The following is a 21,967-nucleotide window of genomic DNA, read 5'->3' as shown; positions in this document are numbered from 1 at the left end:
CACCCTCCTTCTCTGACTGTGAAGGGCCAAGAGAAAAAAGACTGGTTTTCCTGGAGCTGGTGGGACAGAATGAGTTACATCCTCATTATTGCCACTTTATACCCTCACTCATCTCCAACCCCTAGCACTGTGCAAGTTGCAATTAGGCATCACGTATTCCAAGAATTGTTAAAAATCATTGAAAGTCAGTCTGAGTAAAGAAAACTGTTGTATGTGAGCAGAGAGGGAAACTGGAGAGGCCAACTTCCCTGACCTGTTCATGCAGTCCACATTCAACTGGATACTCAGTATATCAGTTAAGGTCTAATAATTTCCTTCTTGTTTTGACTCTATTATTAACACTTTCAGATCGAGTCTTTTGACATAAGGAACTTAGCCCTATTAACAAGTGTTTCCAGGGCACGTTTCATGTCTCTGTTTCTCAGGCTGTAGATAAAAGGGTTCAGCATGGGGGTGACTATCATATACATCACAGAGGCAAGTATGTTTTTATTATTGGAGGTGGATGAGGAGGAGAAAAAATAAACTTCTGCAATAGTCCCATAGTATAAAGACACAACGAGGAGGTGGGAGCCACAGGTAGAGAGGACTTTGAGGAATTTCTTAGCAGAGGGGTCTCTCAGGACGGTGGTCCAAATCCGGATATAGGAGCCCAAGATGCCACTCAGAGGTACAATGATAATCATCCCTCCCTCGATGAAGATGACCAACATATTGAGTGAGACATCTGAGCAGCTCATCTTCAGGAGTGTAGAGAGATCACAGAAGAAGTGGGGAATGGTGTTGTCAGCACAGAAGGACAATCGGGTAAAGAGGATGGTGTTCAAGAGAGAGTGGAAAAGGCAGAAAAGCCAGGACCCAGCTACTAAGGAGACACACAGCTCCTGCCTCATGACAGTGGTGTAGTGGAGGGGCTGACAGATGGCCACGTACCTGTCATAGGCCATCACTGCAAGAAGGAAATTGTCAAGACAACCAAACAATATGAAAAAATATGTCTGGGAAACGCACTCTGAATAGGGGATGGACTTGTGATCAGCCTGCATGTTCATCAACATCTTAGGGACAGTGACAGATGATAAACACATATCATTGAAGGCCAGTTGGCTGAGGAAGAAGTACATGGGGGTGTGGAGGCGCGAGTCCAGCCTGATGAGCAGGATGATGAGCAGGTTCCCCAGCACCGTGGTCAGGTACATGCCCAGGAACAGGGCAAAGAACAGGCCCCACTGCCCTGGACGGATGGGGAGCCCCAGGAGGAGGAACTCGGACATGCTGCTCTGGTTCTCCCACCTCATGTTCATGTCTCTGCTAGGGATGAAGGAAAGAAGAGATAGGGAGTCTAGAATTAGCCACATTATAGTGATATCCTTTTTACATGAAAGTATTTATTTTTTTTTTTTTTTTTTTTTTTTTTTAGGATGGTTACATAGATTTTAATTCTATTTCAATTAAACTTTAACTTTCAATTCAGCAGGCATGTTTTGAAAATATGCTACACGGTAATGTTATACAGTGAAATATTTTTTAAAATATGTATCTGTTATCGAAGCCTGGATCAGTGATTTAATATATACTGTCTGTGCTGTCAGATGAGAGAGAAATTGATGCAGGGGGCCTTGCTGCCCCAGCCAGGTAAGACACTGGCAAGCGGCTAAGAAAAAGGCCCTCATACCATGAGGCCGAAGTTAAAGGGCCTCACACCGTGGGGCCAAAGATTTCCAAAGAGCCTCACACCATGGGGCTGAAGACTTAACATCCCTTTGTTTTTTGTTCTTTGTCATGTAAGAGAAAAACCTCTCAGAAAATACATTGGGCAATAAATTATATGTATAAGAATATTATAAGCACATGGCACGGACAATAACCTGCTTAAAAATTAAACACTGTAAATATGGCCTGCCTGACAATGGGAAAGAGTTTGTTATACATGAACATGCCTGACAAGCAATCCAGGACAATGATTATAGTAAGTCCTCCTTTTGCCTTTTTTTGAAAAGTTTCTTAGGAAAGTTTTTTTTTTTTTTTTTTTTTTTTTTTTTTTTAAATATTAAATTTTATTTTTATATTCCCCCATACAATTGCAAACGCCCCATTCTGACCCCAATCCTTCCCCTCCCGAAAGTATTTATTTTTAACAAGATTTTTCTTTATTGCTCATGCTTGTTGATGCATGAATCATGGTTTGTCACAGTTGGTCTCCACTAGTGCATGATACCCCTCACAAAATAACAAGATTTCCTTCCATGGAACCAGAGGGCACTTTCCTTTATTACACAGATATATATTGAACAACAGTCTTGTTCCAGGCACCACATAAAGCACTGAGTTCATTATAGTCTACTTGAAATGAGTCTCTATGTTCAAGGAGTTTACATCTTTATATCACGCTAGGTCCACCATCAATGATGGGCATAACATAGAAAAAAATGAGATGATCAGCAGGAGACACACAGCCCTCATGTCCTCTTAAAAGTTTGTGGAACTCTGTAAACTGGAATAGGATAGCTAGTGATTTGTTGCAGTCTTACTGTGAAACTTGTGTAATCCCTAAACATCACTACCAAAGTATCCATCCAGATTCCCAATGAATGGTGATAAGAATGTCAAAAATTTATCATGAACATGCCAGACAATATTCCAAAGGCTTTACAAGCACTATTAATAATAGAATAATCCTAATTAATAATTGCTCTAATACCCACTTTAACTCTGAGGAAAGCATTTGGTGAGGTGTGAGGCTATACCACACATAAGCAGAACTAGTGAATTGAAAATGTGTGTCTAAGCAGAATCCATCACCTGCATGGGTGTCATAGCCCTCATTAGACATGCTGGGTGACCTCACCTGTCACTCCATTGGTCCAAGATGTATCAATCATATTGATACATCATACAACACAAAAAGGGCTTTCACACAACTTTAATTTCAAGAAGTAATTCTGTATCTACTGACTATGGTATATAAGGCAAATATGCTTTTTATTTCATAAATGTGATAAAACCAAAGACAAAAATTACCACATGAGGTTGCTCAGTTCTCTGGTGGTGGATTCCAGGTTCACCCTTCGACAGGTTAGAATTAGGGTTACACACACACACATGCACACACACACAGAATAGGGTTCCTCACTGACTCAAGCAGTGGAGCAGGACTGCAAGGCTCCTCAGGGACCATGAACTTGCTGAGGGCTCTGCTTATCTTGATTCACTGCCACTGAGAGGACAGTGTCTGGACCCCCATGTGGAGGTCTGGTTGCCCACTCATGTGTGGTGTGAGAACCAGAGGAAACAAGCAGGAACCAACTGGAGCAACTTGATTCAGATAGGACCTTGATTCAGATAGGGCTTGTGAGGAAGGCGCTGGGTCCCGAGCCATGGAAGGATCAGGCCATGTGATCCAGCATGTGAGGGGTATACAGGGACCCCTGTTCTTAGACTTTTACTCATCCTGCCCCAGACAGCAGTGAAGTGAGGATCTCTATCACACTGGCACTGACTTTGGGAAAGAGAATAAGAATTCTCTTTACTGAGCACCAATCATGAGCCAGGCTTGGTGATGGACAGTCTGTATGCATGGCCTCATTTAGTCCTAAAAACAGCACTGTATGTGGGGGTAGTTACCCCTCCTTTCCCAGGGAGGGATCTGAATGTCAGAGAGCAAACATAAGGGCCAGATGAAAACTGGGCCCCAGTGGGACCTGCTGCAGGCACTAAGGTCCCATCCATTAATACCTGACAGCTGCCCAGTAGTGGAGACTTGAGTGACCCTCTCAATGCAGAGCATGACCACTGTGAATGCCCACTAAATGGTCAGTAGTGAGTCACTTCAACCCCATGCAGGGATGGAACCATCACAGAAACACTGCTTGTATATAAACATCAACACATACACATAAAACATGAAGTGACGTGTATATATATAGCTCACCAAATGCAAGGTACACATCCCTCATCATTGAGTAATGATTTCAAGTCCTCCCTCCCCTGCTGCTTTTGGATAAATGCAGGGACCCCATATCCAGAGTGGGGAACACATCTTCTCTCTTTATACTCTGCAATCTCTTTACTTACCTGTGATGAGTAGCCAGAGCTGAACATGTGAGAGTTATGCAGGAGGGAGGGCAGGTGTTGGAGATCAGTGGGCTGGTGAAGAGACCAGATCCCACCCAGCAGGGATTTATACTTTTTAATGGGTTTTAGTTGGTGCTGGTGCTCTGGGCCAAAGAGAATCAACCATGAATCATTCTTTGTTCTCTGCTCACTCTATCTTCTGTCTCTCTGCCCTTCTCTTCCCTTCCATTTCGTTCCCTCTCCCTCTCTCTCTCTAGAGAGAGATGGGTATCCTCTCTCATCTCTCTGGAGAGAGATGGGTATCCCCCACACAGATATACATTAGTTAGGGAACATCCATCCACGCTATCACACACAGACCCACATGGAAAACACATTTGTCCTCAGAGCACAGAGATACACTCTGCTCACCTAGAATCCCCCGCCATCCAGCCTGTGTCATTTCTTGTTACATCAGGCACCTTCTAATCGGTGTCGGAGTCCTCAGCTGCTGTCGAGAAGACCAGCAATAAATACTTCGAAGACATCCTCTGTGAGCCCATCACCTACTGAGATTGCTGTGTCTGTCCCTGATGCCAGAGAACAGCCAGGAGGACACAACTTTATAAACCACTGAGAGGACAAGGACAAGGTCCCTTAGCTCCTGGTTAAGGAAAGACAGTCACTTAATTGTTTCCAGTTCTTGCAAGACCTTAGGGAGGAGCCTGCATAGAGGCTGGAGGGACTGAGTTGGTAGAGTCACCTGAGCATGTGAGAGGATGTCCCAGGTATCAGGGGGACCCTGGGCTCCTCTCCCTATAGTTCCAACCAGGTAGCAGCTGGCATGATGTCCTCTAAGGCCAATGTACCCAATGCTTTGGGCTTTCCAGTCACCCATTGTTGACCCTAAATAAGTAAAGTAACTTCCCTCAATCTTGTTTTACTTGTTATAAATGCAGATGCTAGTGGTATAAATATTCATGTTTCTATTAAGACTATATTAAATCACTCATGCTAAAGCATCAGGTACATGTCAACTTACTGTCATTATCTTTGTATATTCCAGCAAAAGATAAACATATCTATAATCTATAATTGGATAAATATCTTAATATTATAGCATTGATGGTTTTTGAATGACTCGATTTTCAAAGTTTAATTTTTCAAGTCCTGCTTCTCCATGAGAAAGACCTAAGCACCCCCCATAGAACAATACAACCATGTGATACACATTTCAGTGAATCAGCCAGCATGTGTACCCCTGTGTAAACATGTAAAGGGACACCACCAGGCTGGATGGCTCTGTGCTCATTTAGACTCTTCAGGAAGTGGCCTTTTGTGCAGATTGGAGAGGCAGAAGTAAAACCATCTCATTCACAGCTGCATAGCATGTATGGAGGAAATCCTATGGGGTCCACCAAGGTCAGTGGGAACAAGAAAAAGGGACATCAGTGCCTCCCCGGTGGCGCAGCAGTTGAGCGCTGGGCTGCGAAGCTGCCTGCAGCCTCTACAGCACCGGTTCTATCCCCGGCCACCGGCGAGGGTCCCACATGGCGCACAGACCTCTCCTGCCGCACCTGCTGCTCCCCTCAGCAGTGTACTTCATCAGTCTGCCTGTTCTGTTCCCTGCTCTGGCTCTGGTGAATTCTCTCACCCTCCCACACTTCTGACTGTACCCAGTGCTTGTATAAATAAATAAATAAATATTTAAAAAAGAAAAAGGGACATCAGCAAGAGGGCAGAACAAGAATTTTCTACCATTGTCACCTAACAAGTCGCAGTTTTGACAATGCCACATAAGTCAGAGTTCTGTGTGACAGTCTGGGAATTTAGTGGAGAATTTCCAGCTCATTATTAGTGGGGGAAGAAAATCCAAGAATAGACACATGAGAGAGGGTAAGAACAGTTTCACTCTACATGCATCATCCATCACCCAAATCATACAGCTCTATTCGAGGAGATCCTCCCCTATCCACCATTTCTCCCTTGCTGGGGAACTTAACTGAGCACCCAGTTTCCCCAGATATGTGGGAAGCTGCCCAAGGGGCCCACTTTATTCATGTTTCCTGTAAAGTTGTGTGACCTAGGAGGTTAATGGGTGGGGGAAGGTCTGGGAGCACAGAAATCAGAATTCAGATCTCCATCAAGGAATGCAATTAACAGTTTTGCAGTTCCTCTTACTAACAACTTCATGGAGTCCATTGGAAAGTTAACCCACAAATCTCCAGGGAACTTCAAATGTGACCCCAGTTGGCCCACATTCACCTTCAGCACTTCACAAGCCTCATCCCCTGCCTTCCTGCTCTTGGGATTGACCTCTAAGCACATACTTCCACGAACATTAAGTGCAAACCTTTGCAGATGACTGGCAAGCCTGTGCAATAAACAGCCCCACTGGGTGGAGCGATGGCTCTCCTGAGTGTGCCATATCCCAAGGCTTATAGAAACACAAAAAGACACAAAACACCCTAAAACAAAAAGCAGTTGGTTAAAAGGACAGAGATAGTTGCAAAAATCTCTATTGGCTTCTCTGTGCCTGGAAGTTTGAATGAGCTCTCTGGGGTCAGGGGGAACAAACAGGATGAGCATTTGGAACAGGTGACAGGAAACAGGAAGTGGGGTGGGGCGGCAACAAGGATGGGCTTCTGTGTAATTTTCCATGTGGGAATCTCTGACCTGCCACCTGATGAACACAGAACTCAATGTGAGACAGTTGTACTTGGAGAAAAATTTCTTCCTTCAAAAAGTGTCCCCGTGGGCTTCCCTGGTGGCGCAAGGGGTTAATTAAGCAAGCACTATGAAGCTAGCCTCACCCTCTGCAGCATGGGTTCTATCCCTGGCTGGCCAGGGAGCTACCAATAGGGTGCAGCAGATCTCTCCTCCTTAACTGGTTGGTCCTCTCAGCAGTGTATCTCAGTAGATCCGCCTGTTCTGTTTCCCATTGTTTCTGATGAATCCTCTCACCCCCTGCACCTCTAGCTTATACCCCAGTTCTTGTATACATAAATAAATCTTTTTTTTAAAAAAAGTATCCCCAGTCTCCCCTTCATGTTTCTTGGGCTTCTGACACATTCATATTCGTGAACCAGTAAAAATAGTCCTAAATATGTGTGCACTTAATAATAGAACTCCAGATATTTAAATCAAAAACTGATAGAATTTGAAGATAACAGATAACTTTACAATCACTGTCATCATCTGTAGTTCAATACTGCCCTAAATACTTAAGAGAAAAAGAAGATAGAACATTGTAAGATGTAGAAAATTTGAATATTAGTTAAGCAATAAAACTATAAAGTCCGTCATTGACATTTACAGAACACACTGACCCCCAAAGAGCAGCATCTTTTCGAATGCCTGTGCCCTTCCATTTTGGGTATTATATGTAAGGGACTTGGGAGTCATAGCTCTGTACCCTGAAAAATTTTTCTGTTCTTTTGTTTTAAAGATTTATTTATTTATTTATTTATTTATTTATTTATTTATTTATTTAATATGTGATTTTATATAATTCTTTTTTACTTTTATATTCCCCATACAATTGCAGCCCCCTTATTTTGACCCCAATCCCTCCTTTCCTCTCCCCCCCCCCATAGTGTGTCTCTGGTTCATAGTCGTTTGTTGATTTTGATTTTTTCTTTCTTATAGTTATTCTTTTTCCTGGTCCCTTATTTAGGTTTTCTAGATTCCTGCTATGAGTGAGACCATCTGGTATTTTTCTTTTTGTTTCTGGCTTATTTTGCTGAGCATGATTCCTTCCAGTTCCATCCATGTTGCTGCAAATGGCATGAGTTTATCTTTTTTGATTGCTGAGTAATATTCCATGGTGTATATGTACCACATCTTCTTGATCCAGTCATCTATTTTTGGGCATTTGGGTTGTTTCCAAAGCTTATCTATTCTAAACAGTGCTGCTGTAAACATAGAGATGCAGGTGCCCTTTGGAATTAATGTTTTAAAGATTTATTTATTTATGCATACAAGAACTGGGGTACAGGCCAGAGGTGCGGGGAGTGAGAGGAATCACCAGAGACAGAGTGGGGAGCAGAACAGGCAGAGCTACTGAAATACACTGCTGAGGGGAGCCGCGGGCAAGACAGGAGAGGTCTGCTGCGCCATGTGGGTAGCTCCCAGGCCAGGGATGGAATTTGTGCTGCAGAGGCTGCAGATAGCTTCCCTGTGCTGTACTTAACCCCTTGCACCACCAGAGAGACCTCCTGAAAAATTTTTCAACATTGTAAGGGGGGTAAAAACTTCCTCAGACACACAAAAATTGAAGGAATTTGTTGCCAGTAGATCTGCCTTACAAGAAGTGTTAAAAGTTCTTTAGAGGTAAGGAAGGTAATACAGATCAGAATCTCAGTTTACATAAAAAAGGAGCTTTGGGGAAGGAATAAGTAAAGGTATATAAAGCATTTATTTATTTTTATTCTTCAAAGTTGTAAAAGATAATATTATCCTAAATATAATGGTAGCAATTGACTCAATTTTACTTATGTGCATATTTTATGTATTACTATATGAATATGCTTACATATGCTCTGTACAGTGAAATGAATGCTAGTAGTGATAACAGGGATGGGAAGAAGGAATTGGGTTTATTGGATTATTACTAGGAAGACACACCATATTCTATTATAAAACTGATCTCAATACATTTAATAGTATTTAAATCACATAATGTAGGCTTTAAGCACAATGCACCTAAATTAGACATCAATAGTATAAAGATACCTAGAAAAGGCCCAAATATTTGGTAACAAAATAACATGAATAACCCTTGAGCCAATGAGGAAATAAAAAAGGAAATCAGAAATTATTATGAAATTAATGAAATAAAAACATAACCTATCAACATGTGGAATTCTCCTCACATAATGCATACAGGAAATTTTTATCACTTGAACTAAAATTTCTAGGAGAAAACTGTTTCATCCTTCCTCTTATTCCCCAGAACCTAGAAAAACAGCTGGCACATAGTGATCATGCAGCCAGTATTTTTGTGTGCATGAATTATGAACTTGTGCATTTATTAGAAGTGGGTATCTTCAGACCTGCATCAAACAGACAGATGTGGGCTATTCTGAACACATCCAACTTTCCTCTTTGAAATGGAAGCCTGAAACTTGGTGTCATTTATTTTCAGAGAGGTGGTGATGTGCTTTGTTATCTAGCAAGGACTCATCTCCTCTTGGAACAGAGACAACAGTGCCGCTGTCACGCAGGGTCAGCCCCACGGCCCAGTTAGGAGCTCAGAAGTTTGAAAAAAAAAAAAAAAAAAAAAAAAAAAACAAAACCAATGTGTGTCATGGGCAATTCCATAGTTAAGGTTGTGTAAGAGTAGACAGATGATAAGTATCACTACGGGGAAGGGACTGGATCCATGACATGACCCCCGCTTTCAAGAGCAGCTGGAGGTATTGGGACGTGGGAGGTCAGCACACAAGTTATGGGGAATATCTTGACAAGGTCAGTCGTGGAAGAGCATGGTCAGGTGACTCTCACCTGGCAGCAGGGACATCTTTTCTGCAAAGGGTCCTCGCAGCCAATTTGATGTCTTTGTTCCGTAGGCTGTAGATGAAGGGGTTCAGCATGGGGGTCACCACTGTGTACATCAAGGAGGAAATCATGTCTGCATCATTGGAGTTGCTTGAGGAGGGGGCAAAGTAGACCGCCATGATTGTTCCATAGAAGAGAAACACCACAGAGAGGTGAGAGCCACAGGTGGAGAAGACTTTAGTGATGCTTTTGGTAGAGGGGACTCTCAGGATGGAAGCCCCAATGCAGCCATAAGACACCAGGATGCCACTCAATGGAATGATGACAAACACAGCCCCAGAAATGAATATAACCAAGTCATTGACAGAGGTGTTTGAGCAGGACAGCTTGACCAGGATGGGGAGACTACAGAAAAAGTGGGGGATGATGTTGTCAGCACAAAATGACAGCTCAGTCAGGAGAACAGTGTGGGACAAGGCACTGCCACAGGAGATGACCCAGGAGCCCGCCACCAGCAGCAGGCACAGCTCCTCCCTCATCATGATGGTGTAGTGGAGGGGGTGACAGATGGCCACATACCTGTCATAGGCCATCACTGCAAGAAGCAGATTGTCCACACAACCACAAACCAAATAAAAATACATCTGAGAGATACACCCTGGATAGGAGATTGACAGGTCCTGAGTGTGCATGTTCCACAGCAGCTTTGGGACAGTGACAGATGAGAAGGAGACATCAGTGAGGGCCAAGTGGCTGAGGAAGAAGTACATGGGGGTGTGGAGGCGCGAGTCCAGCCTGATGAGCAGGATGATGAGCAGGTTCCCCAGCACCGTGGTCAGGTACATGCCCAGGAACAGGGCGAAGAACAGGCCCCGCTGCTCTGGACGGATGGGGAGCCCCAGGAGGAGGAACTCGGACACGCTGCTCTGGTTCTCCCACCTCATGTTGCTTTACTGTCTTCTGGGGTAGAGGGAAGTAGGAGATGTCAGGATCTTAGAAACCGTGACATAGCAGGGACAGATGGTCACATAGCACGTGAGTGACGGTGTCTCTGCAGACACCATGATGCTCTCTCACCTGCTGGGGCCTCGTCCAGCCTGGACACTGATGCTGTCACATAGACAAATATGTGACCTAAAGCCCCCCAGTGTTAATCAGTGTTAGTATCTTTTTTAACATACATAGATGCTGAGTTAGGTGCTAGAGAGAGAGTAGTAAATAAGTCACCACCCTTCCTTTGGTGAGTCCATTTTTCAGGGCGCATTCTCACAGAGTAGTGATTAAGAGCATACTAAAATATAATTGAGTGATTCATGTTGTACAAACAAACAATGAAGGGAAATTTTAGTAGGTGATGGATATGTCTCCTGCTTGTGGTGAAAGGCTCACGTGTGTCTGCCTGTATCCAAACTCATCAAATTGTATATATTCTGTAGATTTATGAATATTAATTACACTACAATAGATTTGCTTGAAAAAGTACAAAATCACCACATCTAGTTGGCCAGACAACTCCCAAACCACACACAGCCAAACAAGCTCTACTGTGCACACGGACAGTCACGTCAGATACAACACACAGTTACCATGAAGAGGTGCAGCACGAACACAGCAGCACAGGCGCCTGCGGCATGCAAGCCAGTCCAGCCCCCTGGTCTAGATCAGCATGGACTAGGTGCTCACATGATGGGAAACACTCCTGTGTGCCCCGACCACGGCAGCGCAGACTCCGGTGACCCCTGAGGACCTGAAGTGCAGCTCCTGCAGGTGAGGCTGGTGCCTCAGTTTTAGTTCTTTCTAGTTAATTATGATACAGCTCCGTGTGTGTAATAGGGCGTGTGTGAGTCAGACACCCACTAAAACACTTGGCTCTACAAGCTACATAAACACATTCTTTCTCTCTCTCCTCTCTCTCTCTCTCTCTCTCTCTCTCTCTCTCTCTCTGCTCTTCTTATTAAATACTCCTCTCACCACATGATGATCCCCACCTTGCTCTAATCTGGAACAACTCTTCCTCATCCTGGCTGCTGAACCTGCATCTCTTATGCCTCCGTGGTCTAAGGATCTTTTGCACCTTCCATGCCTGTTCACTAGCACCGCACAATGAGCAGGAAGATCCACATTTACCAACACAAACACAAATCACACTCAGGGGAACACAACCCCAGCCTCTGGTTAGAAAAGAAATCAGAACTAATTGCCCAATTAGTTGCCTTCCTCTTGAGATGATCCTGTGCAGGGGCCAAAGGGACTAAACTCAGGCATCCCAGGGGGAGGTGTCCCTAATGTCAGTGACATGCTCCCTCCCTCTGCCTGTCATGAGGAGGAGGAGAGGTTGTGAACACCCTTGACCCCTGAAGAGCCCAGCAATGGAACGGGCCTCGCCACACATCCCAGAATGGCCCAGACAGGGTAGTACCAGCTCGTGTAGACCCACACCAGGGACCCCAACCTCCAGGACAGCACACTCTCCACTGGCCCCAAGACCTGGGGCTCTCTACTCCCTTGGGAGGCCTGCAGAGCAGGAGGCGAGATTAGTTTAACTGAAAATCATGGAATTGAACACTGGTTAATTATATGGTATGTAAATTGTATCTCAATAAAGATGCTGATTAAAAGGAAAAAATGAAGAAAAAATAAAGAACATTAGTAAATACATAAGTTAACCCTAAAAAAAACAACAAATTTGGTAAGTCTTTAGTTATGCTAAGAAAAACATAAGGTTAAAATAACAAGATGAAGTATAAAAAGGAATGTTACCACTATTATTACAAAGATTTTAGTTATTATTAAGGAAATACTATAAGTAAATTCTTTTATATACAAACTAGTTTGATCTTTGGATAAAATGAACACACTCCTGGAAAAACATTAATAAATAAAAGAATTGAGGGTAAATAGAACATCCTAGTTGACTAATTGAACAAGAAACTAAATGAATATTTTAAGCTTTTCAAAAAAGAAGAGGCTCATCACAGATTCACTGGAGAATTCCACCAAAGATTTAAAGTAGAAGTTCCAAGCCTTCATAAGTGCTTCCACAAAAATCAGGAGAAAGGTAGAATTCACAATTCATTCTATTAGGTCAGGTATCAAAGACATACAAAGTAATAGGAGAGGCGTATGACACACAAATACACTATATGTATATAGAAACACACTTTTCAGTAAAATAGTAACAAACTGCACGCAGTCGTATATAAAAAGGACTACTTACAATGATCAAGTGGGATTTGTTCTAGGGTTGGAAGGTTGGCTTAACATTGAAAATTAATATACTATATTAATACAATAAGAGACAAAAACACATGATCATCTCACTAAATAGAGAAGCAATTAATAAAATTTGGTATATGTTTGTTATTTAAACCTCTCGACAAATTAGGAGGAGGAGGAGACTTTCTCAACCCTTGGGCATCTACCAAGAACCTTCTAGTTAACTAGTGAACAGTTAGAGGTGGAAGGTGATTCCCATAAAATGGACAACAAAACAAGTTTTTCTGCTCACTGAACATTGCATTTCAGGTGCTAGTTGGTGCAATAAGACTTAAATAGTTCTCCATATTGGAAAGGAAGTAAAGCTATAGCTAGTCCACAGACTAGATGACCATGTATGTAGGAAATCCTAAGAAATCCACAAAGGAAACATAAGAACTAATGAAGAGTGATGTCAGTGTGATGGTGAACAGGAGAATTTGTTGGCTGTCCACCAACAAGACATCTTATATATAATATTCAAACATCATTTTCTGAATCTGTGGCATTCTTTTCATTTGTAACGGTGTCTCAGAGCAAATGTTTTGAACTTCAATGAAGTCCAATTTATCATTTATTCTCTATGGATCATCTAATCAATTTTGGCTGACCCGAAGGAAGCAAATATTTTCTCCTTTTTCTTTTGTTCTAAAGTTTTGTAGTGTTCCCTCTTATTTTTAAGTATTTGACCCAGTGTCAATTAACTCATTCACTGTTAGCTAGTAGGGTATGACAGTCTCTGTTGCTTCACATACTCATCAGAATTTAGTGTAGTAGTCAATGTTTCGGTTTTGGCTACTCTAGTAAGCATATATAGTATCTCAGTCTCATAATTCATACTTTCTTGATGACATTATGTCGAACATATTTTCATGCACTTATTTGTCATCTGTATATCTTCTTTGGTGAGGAGATTCTTAGGGTCCCTGCGTTATTTTTGGATCAAATTGTTTTCTGATTGTTGAATTTTAAGTGTACATTGTATACGTAATCAGATGTTAGTTTTGCAAGTATTTTCTCCACATTTGTGTCTTGTCTTCCCTTTCTCTTGATATGATCCTTTGCAGAGCAGAAATTTTTAATTTTCCTAAATCTAACTTACAAATTTTTTTTCATGCATGGTGCCTTTGGTGTTGTATCTAAAATTTCACAGCCATATCCAAGTTCATCTAAGTTTATCTCCCTTTTTATCTTTTAGGAACTTCCTATTTTTGTGGCTACTTTTGTCTATGATCTATCCCCATGGGGCTCCCATTCCATGGGCACTTCCCATCTGTGAAGTCTTTGTCTTTGATTTGTGGGGATGTACTTCACTGGGAACACAGGCGTGGTCCCCTGATATTAGAGCATGACGGCTGCTTGGTAATAATCTTAGGTTTTCATTCTTAAATTTTGGATTTTCTTTTGGGGCAACAAAAAGGGCTATTCTTAAATTCAGGAGCAATTGACCACAATTATGGAGAACGATTTAATAGTAGTGCTTAATTGATAAATGATAACATTACGCAGGCAATTGAATCTCTGCCTCATCATTAGTAAACAGATCAGGGTAATCAAGAGCTCTGACATTTCATTGACTCAGCAAGCAATCTTGACCAGCAGCCATGTTGAGGAGGATAAAGGAAAACAATGTGGATGAGAGGGGAAGGCAATAAAGAATTTCAGTTACCATCTTGGGATCAGCTGTAGCAATTGTGCTTTATCTACTAACTTTCCCTTTTAAATTGTATGTATAGAGTATGTCGCTGACTACCACCCTCCATGCTCAGTTTGGGGTACAAGCAGATATGATGTGGACCGTAGCTGCTGCTCAGCCTTCTGAAGCTTCTTATCCCCGCTGAGTTTATTGGATGCTGCATTAGATAGTTTTCAGCAAACTTCACAGATTCTATTGGAAATTCTTCCATTTTTCCTTTCTATGTAAAGGATTTCTAGAACTGAAAAAATTTACAGATATCTAGTCACTGGAGATGTCAGTTAACACATGTTAAACAAACCAGGAGGGGAACTGAATTGACTAATGTACTGAAATTTGAATCATATAATTTTGTTGTTCTGTTGCAGGACAACTTGGGTCTTTCTGGGAGTTGGAGTTGGTTCTTACTAAGAGCTGAAGAATTAAAAATCAATCCATCCATTCATTCTCTAACAATCTTATACCAATGTCAGTGATTCTAGATATAATTATCTTTTGTAATTATCTAGATACAATTATCTTTTATACAATGATAGTGATAAAAAGAACTGATATTTATTATGTGCTTTGGCACAAATCATCTCATTTAATCTCAATAACTTCATGATGGCCATGCAATTACTACTGCACTTTAGCTGATCGAGACAAGCTTGAGAGGATACTCTTTTTGCTCAGGGTCAACCAGTATTGACTGGCATAGCCCACATTCAATTTTCTCTGTATACTGAGCCAATCTCTCCACTCTGTAATCCCATAGAAAAGGCATCCCTCCATGCCCTGAAGTCTCTCTCAGTGTAGAGAAGGGTCTTGCAGATGTGGAGTTGAAGCTAAATTTGCGCCCTCGTGGTAGCAAGTGTGAGTGGTATGAAGGTTTGAGGAATCAGACTTTCTATTCCCAAGGCATAATGTGCCATTGGGGGAGGCTAACTCAGAACATTAGCAACATGGGTGCTGGAAGATGACTAAGCCTTCTCCATGGAGCTCTGATTAGCCCAGGGGCTGCCCCTGATGCCTGGGCACCCTCTCAGGTGGCTGCAGCAGCTCAGTCCCTCCAGCCTCTGCACAGGCTCTTCCCCAAGGTCTGATAGGAGTGTGAGGCAATTAGTCTCCTTAACTGGGAGTTTAGGGATTTTTTATAAGTCCTCTCTGAGGTTTGTAATAATGCTTCCTCCTGTCTACTCTCTGAAGCACCAGCACAGACACAAAAAGTACAGGAGGCTGCGTGCTCACAAAGACTTTCTTTGTGGTTTTATTTTGTTGTTGTTCCTGGTGTGTCAACAGAAACCAAAGATTCAAACACTGGATTAGAAGGTTCTTGAGCTACCAAGGAGTGGAACAGGTAATCGTGAGCCGGGAGTTCTAGGAAAGCACAGTGTGTACCTAGAGGTCCACGTGTGCATTCCACGTGGGTCTGTGTTGTTTGCTGTGGGTATGATACATTTTCTTCATGGGTTTTTTATTTGTGTATATATGTTTGTTGTTTGTGTGAGTGATGTGTAATTGACTCACAGTTTTATTCTTTGATTACCCAGAACATATAACTCTAAAAAGGCTCCATAAGGCCAGTTAGGGCATTTTTGCATGTAATTTAGGGTTTCTTAATCAGTGCTTTTGATGTCAAATATGTGCCCCAGTCTCCTATAACTCCCACATTTCATCTTTGGACAAACATCATAGTTAAGTAAGTTCAATTGCAGAGACTTAAGAGGCACGGATGTGCTCGCCAATCTGGAATAGAAATTTGCTATATTTGCCCATGACCAGCAAGAGGTGAGAGGTCTTCAGATCTACTCTGATGTGGGCTTGTGTGAGCTTACATTTGACTTTGAGTTACATTTGCATGTCTCCCACATGTCTCAGGTATAGTGTGTGTGTGTGTGTGTGTGTGTGTGTTTGTGTATGTTTGCAGTTTGTTTCATTTGTAGGCAGTGTTTCTGTGTTGGTTCCTGTGATTGAAGGCGACCCGCATGCCTCACCCACTGACAACCTTCTGCCATGCTGAGTGAGGCCAGTGGAGGCTGGGACAGTCTCTCATTTTCAAAGAGGATGTATTATGTGCGACTATGTATGTTCTTTGATTGCAATGATGAGTTTCTGGTATGATTTTTGTGTAATGTGACTGATCCTGTGCTTATTGTTGTTTAATAGCCATGTTTGTATATATGAGTTTACATTCAGAGTATGAGTTTATACATCTGCTATGTGATTTTTATGTGTTGCTAATTGTTTTGTCTGTTTTAAGACTATACAAGGGTTTATATGGGATTATTTGTGTGCTGTGTGTTTAATCTTGTATATTATTTCTGAGTTTTTCTTTGTGACTCTTTGGACAACAGTCATATTATACTCTTTTTGCTTTATCACACTGTAGGTCACAGGCAACAGGAAATACAAATGACCAATTGAAGCGTGTTTGCATATGTGCATATGAACTTTCTGTACATGTTATAAGGGCTTCTCATTTGCCCTTATGAACTCAAATATTTCTTAAAGATTATATTTATATATGCATGCAGGAACTGGGGTGTAGACCAGAGGTGTGGGGGGTGAGAGGATTCGCCAGAGACAGAGTGGGGTGCAGAACAGCGAATCTACTGAAATACACTGCTGAGGGGAGCTGTAGAAGACACAGGAAAGGTCTGCAGGGAGAAATCCTATTGTGAAAAAATAAACAAGGATGTTTAAAATTATCAATAAATAAAACATTGAGCAAAATAGCAGTCACTTTTATTTTCTCATAGTTACGGGTATAGTGATACTATTTATTTGTGGTGTTGCCTTGAAAGTGTATGTACACTTAAAATAGGGCCTGGTACTAATTATTAATGTTGCTTTTGAAAGTTGGATTAGTCACTTTGGAAGCACAGGATCTTAAATTGCTCAAAACAGGTAGGAGCCAGCCAGTGGCAGTGAAAGCTTGTGTAAAGATTTAGCAATTCTGTTCCCAATAAGAGAAGTTCACATCTCTCAGTAAAGAGCGAGGTTAGAATCTGACTTAATGCAAAGATGTTAACTCTATGAATATGGAGACTGCCCATTTTTGTTAACTACTATGTGTTCTATATGAGACAAAGCTGCTGTTCAATAAATAATTATTGAATAAGGAATAAATATTTTGAAAGAGAAAAGAAAAAAAGAATAAATATCCTTTGATATTTTTGGAAATAAATTTGACTGATGGCAAGGGTTGGGGATTGATGGCATACGGAGACAGACAGAGCAGACTGATTCAAGCTACAGCAATCATGAGAAATAGCACAAGTGTAGCTAAAATTAAGAATTTTCATACTAAAAAAGAACATTACTCAAATACTATGGCCTCTCCACTGACATTTCATTTTTCCCTAATTCACAGTAGAGACAGAAAGAGCATGAGGTGGGAGAACCAGAGCAGCATGTCCCCATCCGTCCAGAGCAGCGGGGCCTGTTCTTCGCCCTGTTCCTGGACATGTACCTGACCACGGTGCTGGGGAACCTGCTCATCATCCTACTCATCAGGCTGGACTCATGCCTCCACACCCCCATGTACTTCTTCCTCAGCCACTTGGCCTTCTCTGATATTTCCATTTCATCTATCATGGTTCCAAAGACGCTCATGAACATGCACACTCAACAACTGTCCATCTCCTATACGGGGTGCATTTCCCAGGTGTATTTCTTTGTGGTCTTTGTTTCTCTTGAGACTCTCCTTCTTTCAGTGATGGCCTATGACAGGTATGTAGCCATCTGTCAGCCCCTCCACTATACCACCATCATGAGGCAGGAGCTGTGTGTCTCCTTAGTAGCTGGGTGCTGGTTCTTCAGCTCCTTCCACTCTCTGTTGCACACCCTGCTCTTTGCCCAACTGTCCTTCTGTGGTGACAGTACCATCCCCGATTACTTCTGTGACCTCTCTGCACTCCTGAAGATGAGCTGCTCAGACATCTCCCTCAATGAGTTGGTCATCTTCATTGAAGGAGGATTGCTCTTTAGCCTGTCTTTGGGTGGCGTCCTGGGCTCCTATGTCCGTATAGGGACCAGTGTCCTGAGGGTCCCCTCCACTAAAAGTCTCTTTAAAGCCTTCTCTACCTGTGGCTCCCACCTCCTCGTCGTGTCTTTATACTATGGGACCACTGCAGGAGTTTACTTTTTCTCCTCATCATCCACCTCTAGAGACAAAGACATGATCGCCTCTGTCATGTACACAGTCGTCACCCCCATGCTGAACCCCTTCATCTACAGCCTGAGGAATAGAGATATAAAACAGGCCTTAGAGACATTTGTCAATAAGGTGAACTTCTTCAAGTGACGACCTGTAAATCATCTGATTTTAGTCACCAACACCATGAGATCTATCTCCTAAAATTATGTGAGAGGGTAGATAACTCCATGTAACTTGAAAAGAACATGCATTCTGCTGTCAGGGATGTTAATGCATCAACTAGGTCAGATTTGGTAACTTGGTTTGTTAAATATTCTTTATCCACCTTACTTTTTTCTACTTTGTTTTCACCTCTTACAAGTTATGTGCAAAATCTTATAAAGATATTTCCCACCATTGCAAACGTAAGCTGTGTCAGCGTCACATATGTATTTTATCTGTTATGTTATGAAGACACAGGTCTAACTTTGTGATCTGCTCCCAGTGGACTGATGTTATGTGGTGGGGCTGAGCAGGCTTGCCTCATCTTCAAGTTGATGGTTCACAGCTCTTCCCAACTCTACAATGACATGTTGGTAGATTGAAGTCAGCTATTATGGGAATACTTACACTATGGAATTGGGAAATACTGTGAACGAGCCCGTTTAATTTAAAATATTTTGTAATTGTTGCTGGTGGGAGTGCAAGCTGGTCAGCTACTGTGGAAAGCTGTCATGAGGTTCCTCCGTCTACTGAAAATGGAGCTACCATATGATCTGGCAATTCCACTACTAGGGATCTACCCAAAGGACACAAAAACAGTGATTCAAAAGAGCACCTGTACCCCTATGTTTATTGCAGCACTATTTACAATAAGTAAAACCTGGAAACAACCCAAATGCCCAAAAATAGATGACTGGATCAAGATGTGGTCTGTATACACAATGGAATATTATTCAGCAATCAAAAAAGATAAACTCAAGCCATTCACAGCAACGTGGATGGAGCTAGAAGGAATTATGCTCAGTGAAATACGCCAAAAGGAAAAAGAAAAACATCAGATGGTTTCGCTTATAACAGGAATATAGGGGAACCAAATAAGACATCAGTGTTAAAAAAAATAATAACAGTACAAACCACAACAAAGCAAAAACAGACAATTGTAAACCAGAGACATCCTGCAGGGGAGGAGGAGGGAGAGGGATCAGAGGGAGGGAGGGAGGAGCACAGGGGACTGTGGTGATGGTACATGGGTGCCTTGGGGAAGGAGATTCTATGGGGACTCAATCTGAGAGGGTGGGGGGAAGCAAATATTGTCTAAAAAATTTTAAAAATGATAAATGTTAAAATAAATTTTAAAAAAAACACAAAATAAATATTTTGTAATCGTGATGTATATTTTCACTCCACATGTGTTCACATTCCACTACCCTCCACTAAACCACTCATGTTAATGCCCTCTCTCTGTTAACAACTACATTATTTTCCCTTAGTTCAAAGATTTTTTTTTTTGCTGTATTTTACCAGTTTATGGTTTTTGGTTATTTATATTCCACATATAAATAAAACCACCCAGTATCTGCCTTTCATTTTATGACTTATTTCACTTAGTATCACCACCTTGAGACCATCCACTTTGCAGTGTGTAGTATTCCACTGGGCACATATCTTCTACAATTTCTTTACCTATTTGTCTGTTGATGGGCACTTAGGTTGGCTCCATACTGGGCACTTGTAGCCAGCACTGCTATGAGTATATGGGTGCATAAGTCTTTTTGTGTTAGAGATTTCATATCTGGGGGTAAATGCCTGATGGAGATGTTGCTGGATCATATGAGATTTTCATTTTTTTAAAGATTTATTTATTTTTGGGTGCAAGCCAGAGGTGTGGGGGGTGAGAGAATTCACCAGAGAGAGTGGGGAACAGAACAGGCAGATTGACTGAACTACATCGCTGAGGAGAGCAGTAGGCGAGCCACGAGAGGTCTGCTATGCCATGTGGGTAGCTCACTGGCCAGGGATCAAACTCGTGCTGTAGAGGCTGCGGATTGCTTCATAGGTTGTGTGTTAACCCCTTGGGCCACCAGGGAGGCCCAGCTTTTCATTTTTCTTTTCTTTTTTATTTAAATTTTTTTTTTAAGATTTATTTTTATTTATACAAGAGGTGGGTTACAGGTCAGAGTCGTGGAAGGGTGAGAGGATTCACCAGAGACAAAGCGGGGAGCAGAACAGGCAGACGGACCGAAAGCACTGCTGAGGGGAGCAGCAGCCAAGACAGGAGAGGTCTACCTCGCCATGTGGGATTTTCCCTGGCTGGCCGGGAATAGAGCCGGCCCTGCGGAGGGCTGCGGACAGCTTCACAGCGCTGCGCTCAACCCGCTGTGCAACTGGGGAGGCCCCATTTTTATTTTCTTAAGAAAGCTCCATACCATTTCCATAGAGGCTGCACCAAGTTGCATTTTGACCATGGATGAGTTCTTTTTTTTTTTTTTTCCTGTCTTCACCATAGTTTGTTTCCGTTCTTTTCAATATGGCCATTCTCACAAAAGTGGGGCGATAGCTCGTTATGATTTTGATTTGCATTTCCTTTATTAGAAGTGAAGATGAGCTTTTCCCCCCCATATATCTGTTGACCAAGTCTATATTTTCTTTGGAAAAGTGTCTGTTGCAATCTTCTGCCCATTTTGAAGTGGGGTTATTTTAGGTTTTTGTCGAGTCGAAATGGTTCTTGCATATCTTGGATATGATCCCTTATTAGTTGTGTAATGGGTAAATATATTCTCCCACTTAGTAGACTGCTTTTTAATCTGTTAGTATTTTCTTTTACTGTAAAAATGTTTTTAATTTCCTATAGTTCTAATTATTTATTTTTGTTGTATTTTCCTTTGTTGTCAGGGTCAGTTCCCTAAAGATGTCTCTATGGTCGATGTGATGACACGTATCATTTCTGGTGTCTTTGTATTTTATGGTTTGGGGTCTTATATCCAAGTCTTTAATTGATTTTCAATTTATATGATGTTTATATTAGCTTACATTGTTGCATTTGTTCTAGGGGTTATTGGTTCAAATCTCTACAAATATATTTTTACACCGTAACTACCACCAGGATTGTATTAAATCTATATATTTCTTTGGGTAATATGTCTATGTTACAATGTTAATTCTTCCAATCCATATTTTCTTTTTTTTGGTGGGGGAGAATTGGGTGCATGCCAGAAAGTGCAGGGTGAAAGAATTCATCAGAGATAGAGTGGAGAATCAAACAGGCAGATTAAATGAAACACACTACTAAGAGCAGCAGCAGGTGAGGCAGGAGAGATCTGCTGTGCCCCAATCCATAATTC

General features: G+C 41.8%; 2 protein-coding genes across 2 annotated transcripts; one reads left to right on the top strand and one right to left on the bottom strand.

Annotated features, from left to right (window-relative positions):
* Positions 1-344: 344 nt before the first annotated feature.
* LOC119231377 (olfactory receptor 1J4-like) lies at positions 345-10,496 on the bottom strand. The gene is made up of 3 exons (XM_037493151.1): positions 10,000-10,496; positions 4,766-4,778; positions 345-1,286 (listed from the first exon to the last, which is right to left on the bottom strand). The coding sequence occupies exons 1-3, from the start codon at positions 10,494-10,496 to the stop codon at positions 345-347; spliced, it is 1,452 nt and encodes a 483-aa protein (XP_037349048.1).
* Positions 10,497-17,951: 7,455 nt separating this feature from the next.
* On the top strand, positions 17,952-18,791 carry LOC119231376 (olfactory receptor 1J4-like). Its single transcript, XM_037493150.1, has one exon. It carries the CDS (start codon positions 17,952-17,954, stop codon positions 18,789-18,791), a length of 840 nt encoding a protein of 279 aa, XP_037349047.1.
* The last annotated feature ends 3,176 nt before the right edge of the window (positions 18,792-21,967 follow it).

The sequence above is a fragment of the Talpa occidentalis genome, unplaced genomic scaffold (genome assembly GCF_014898055.3).
Source record: "Talpa occidentalis isolate TD23 unplaced genomic scaffold, MPIMG_talOcc4v2.1 talOcc4.7, whole genome shotgun sequence".
Classification (NCBI taxonomy): domain Eukaryota; kingdom Metazoa; phylum Chordata; class Mammalia; order Eulipotyphla; family Talpidae; genus Talpa; species Talpa occidentalis.
This window is presented reverse-complemented; position numbering and strand designations above follow the sequence as displayed.

Excerpts from the sequence above, each read along its gene's own strand:
- LOC119231377 (XM_037493151.1), bottom strand. The coding sequence starts at position 10,496 with ATGAGGTGGGAGAACCAGAGCAGCGTGTCCGAGTTCCTCCTCCTGGGG.
- LOC119231376 (XM_037493150.1), top strand. The coding sequence starts at position 17,952 with ATGTACCTGACCACGGTGCTGGGGAACCTGCTCATCATCCTACTCATC.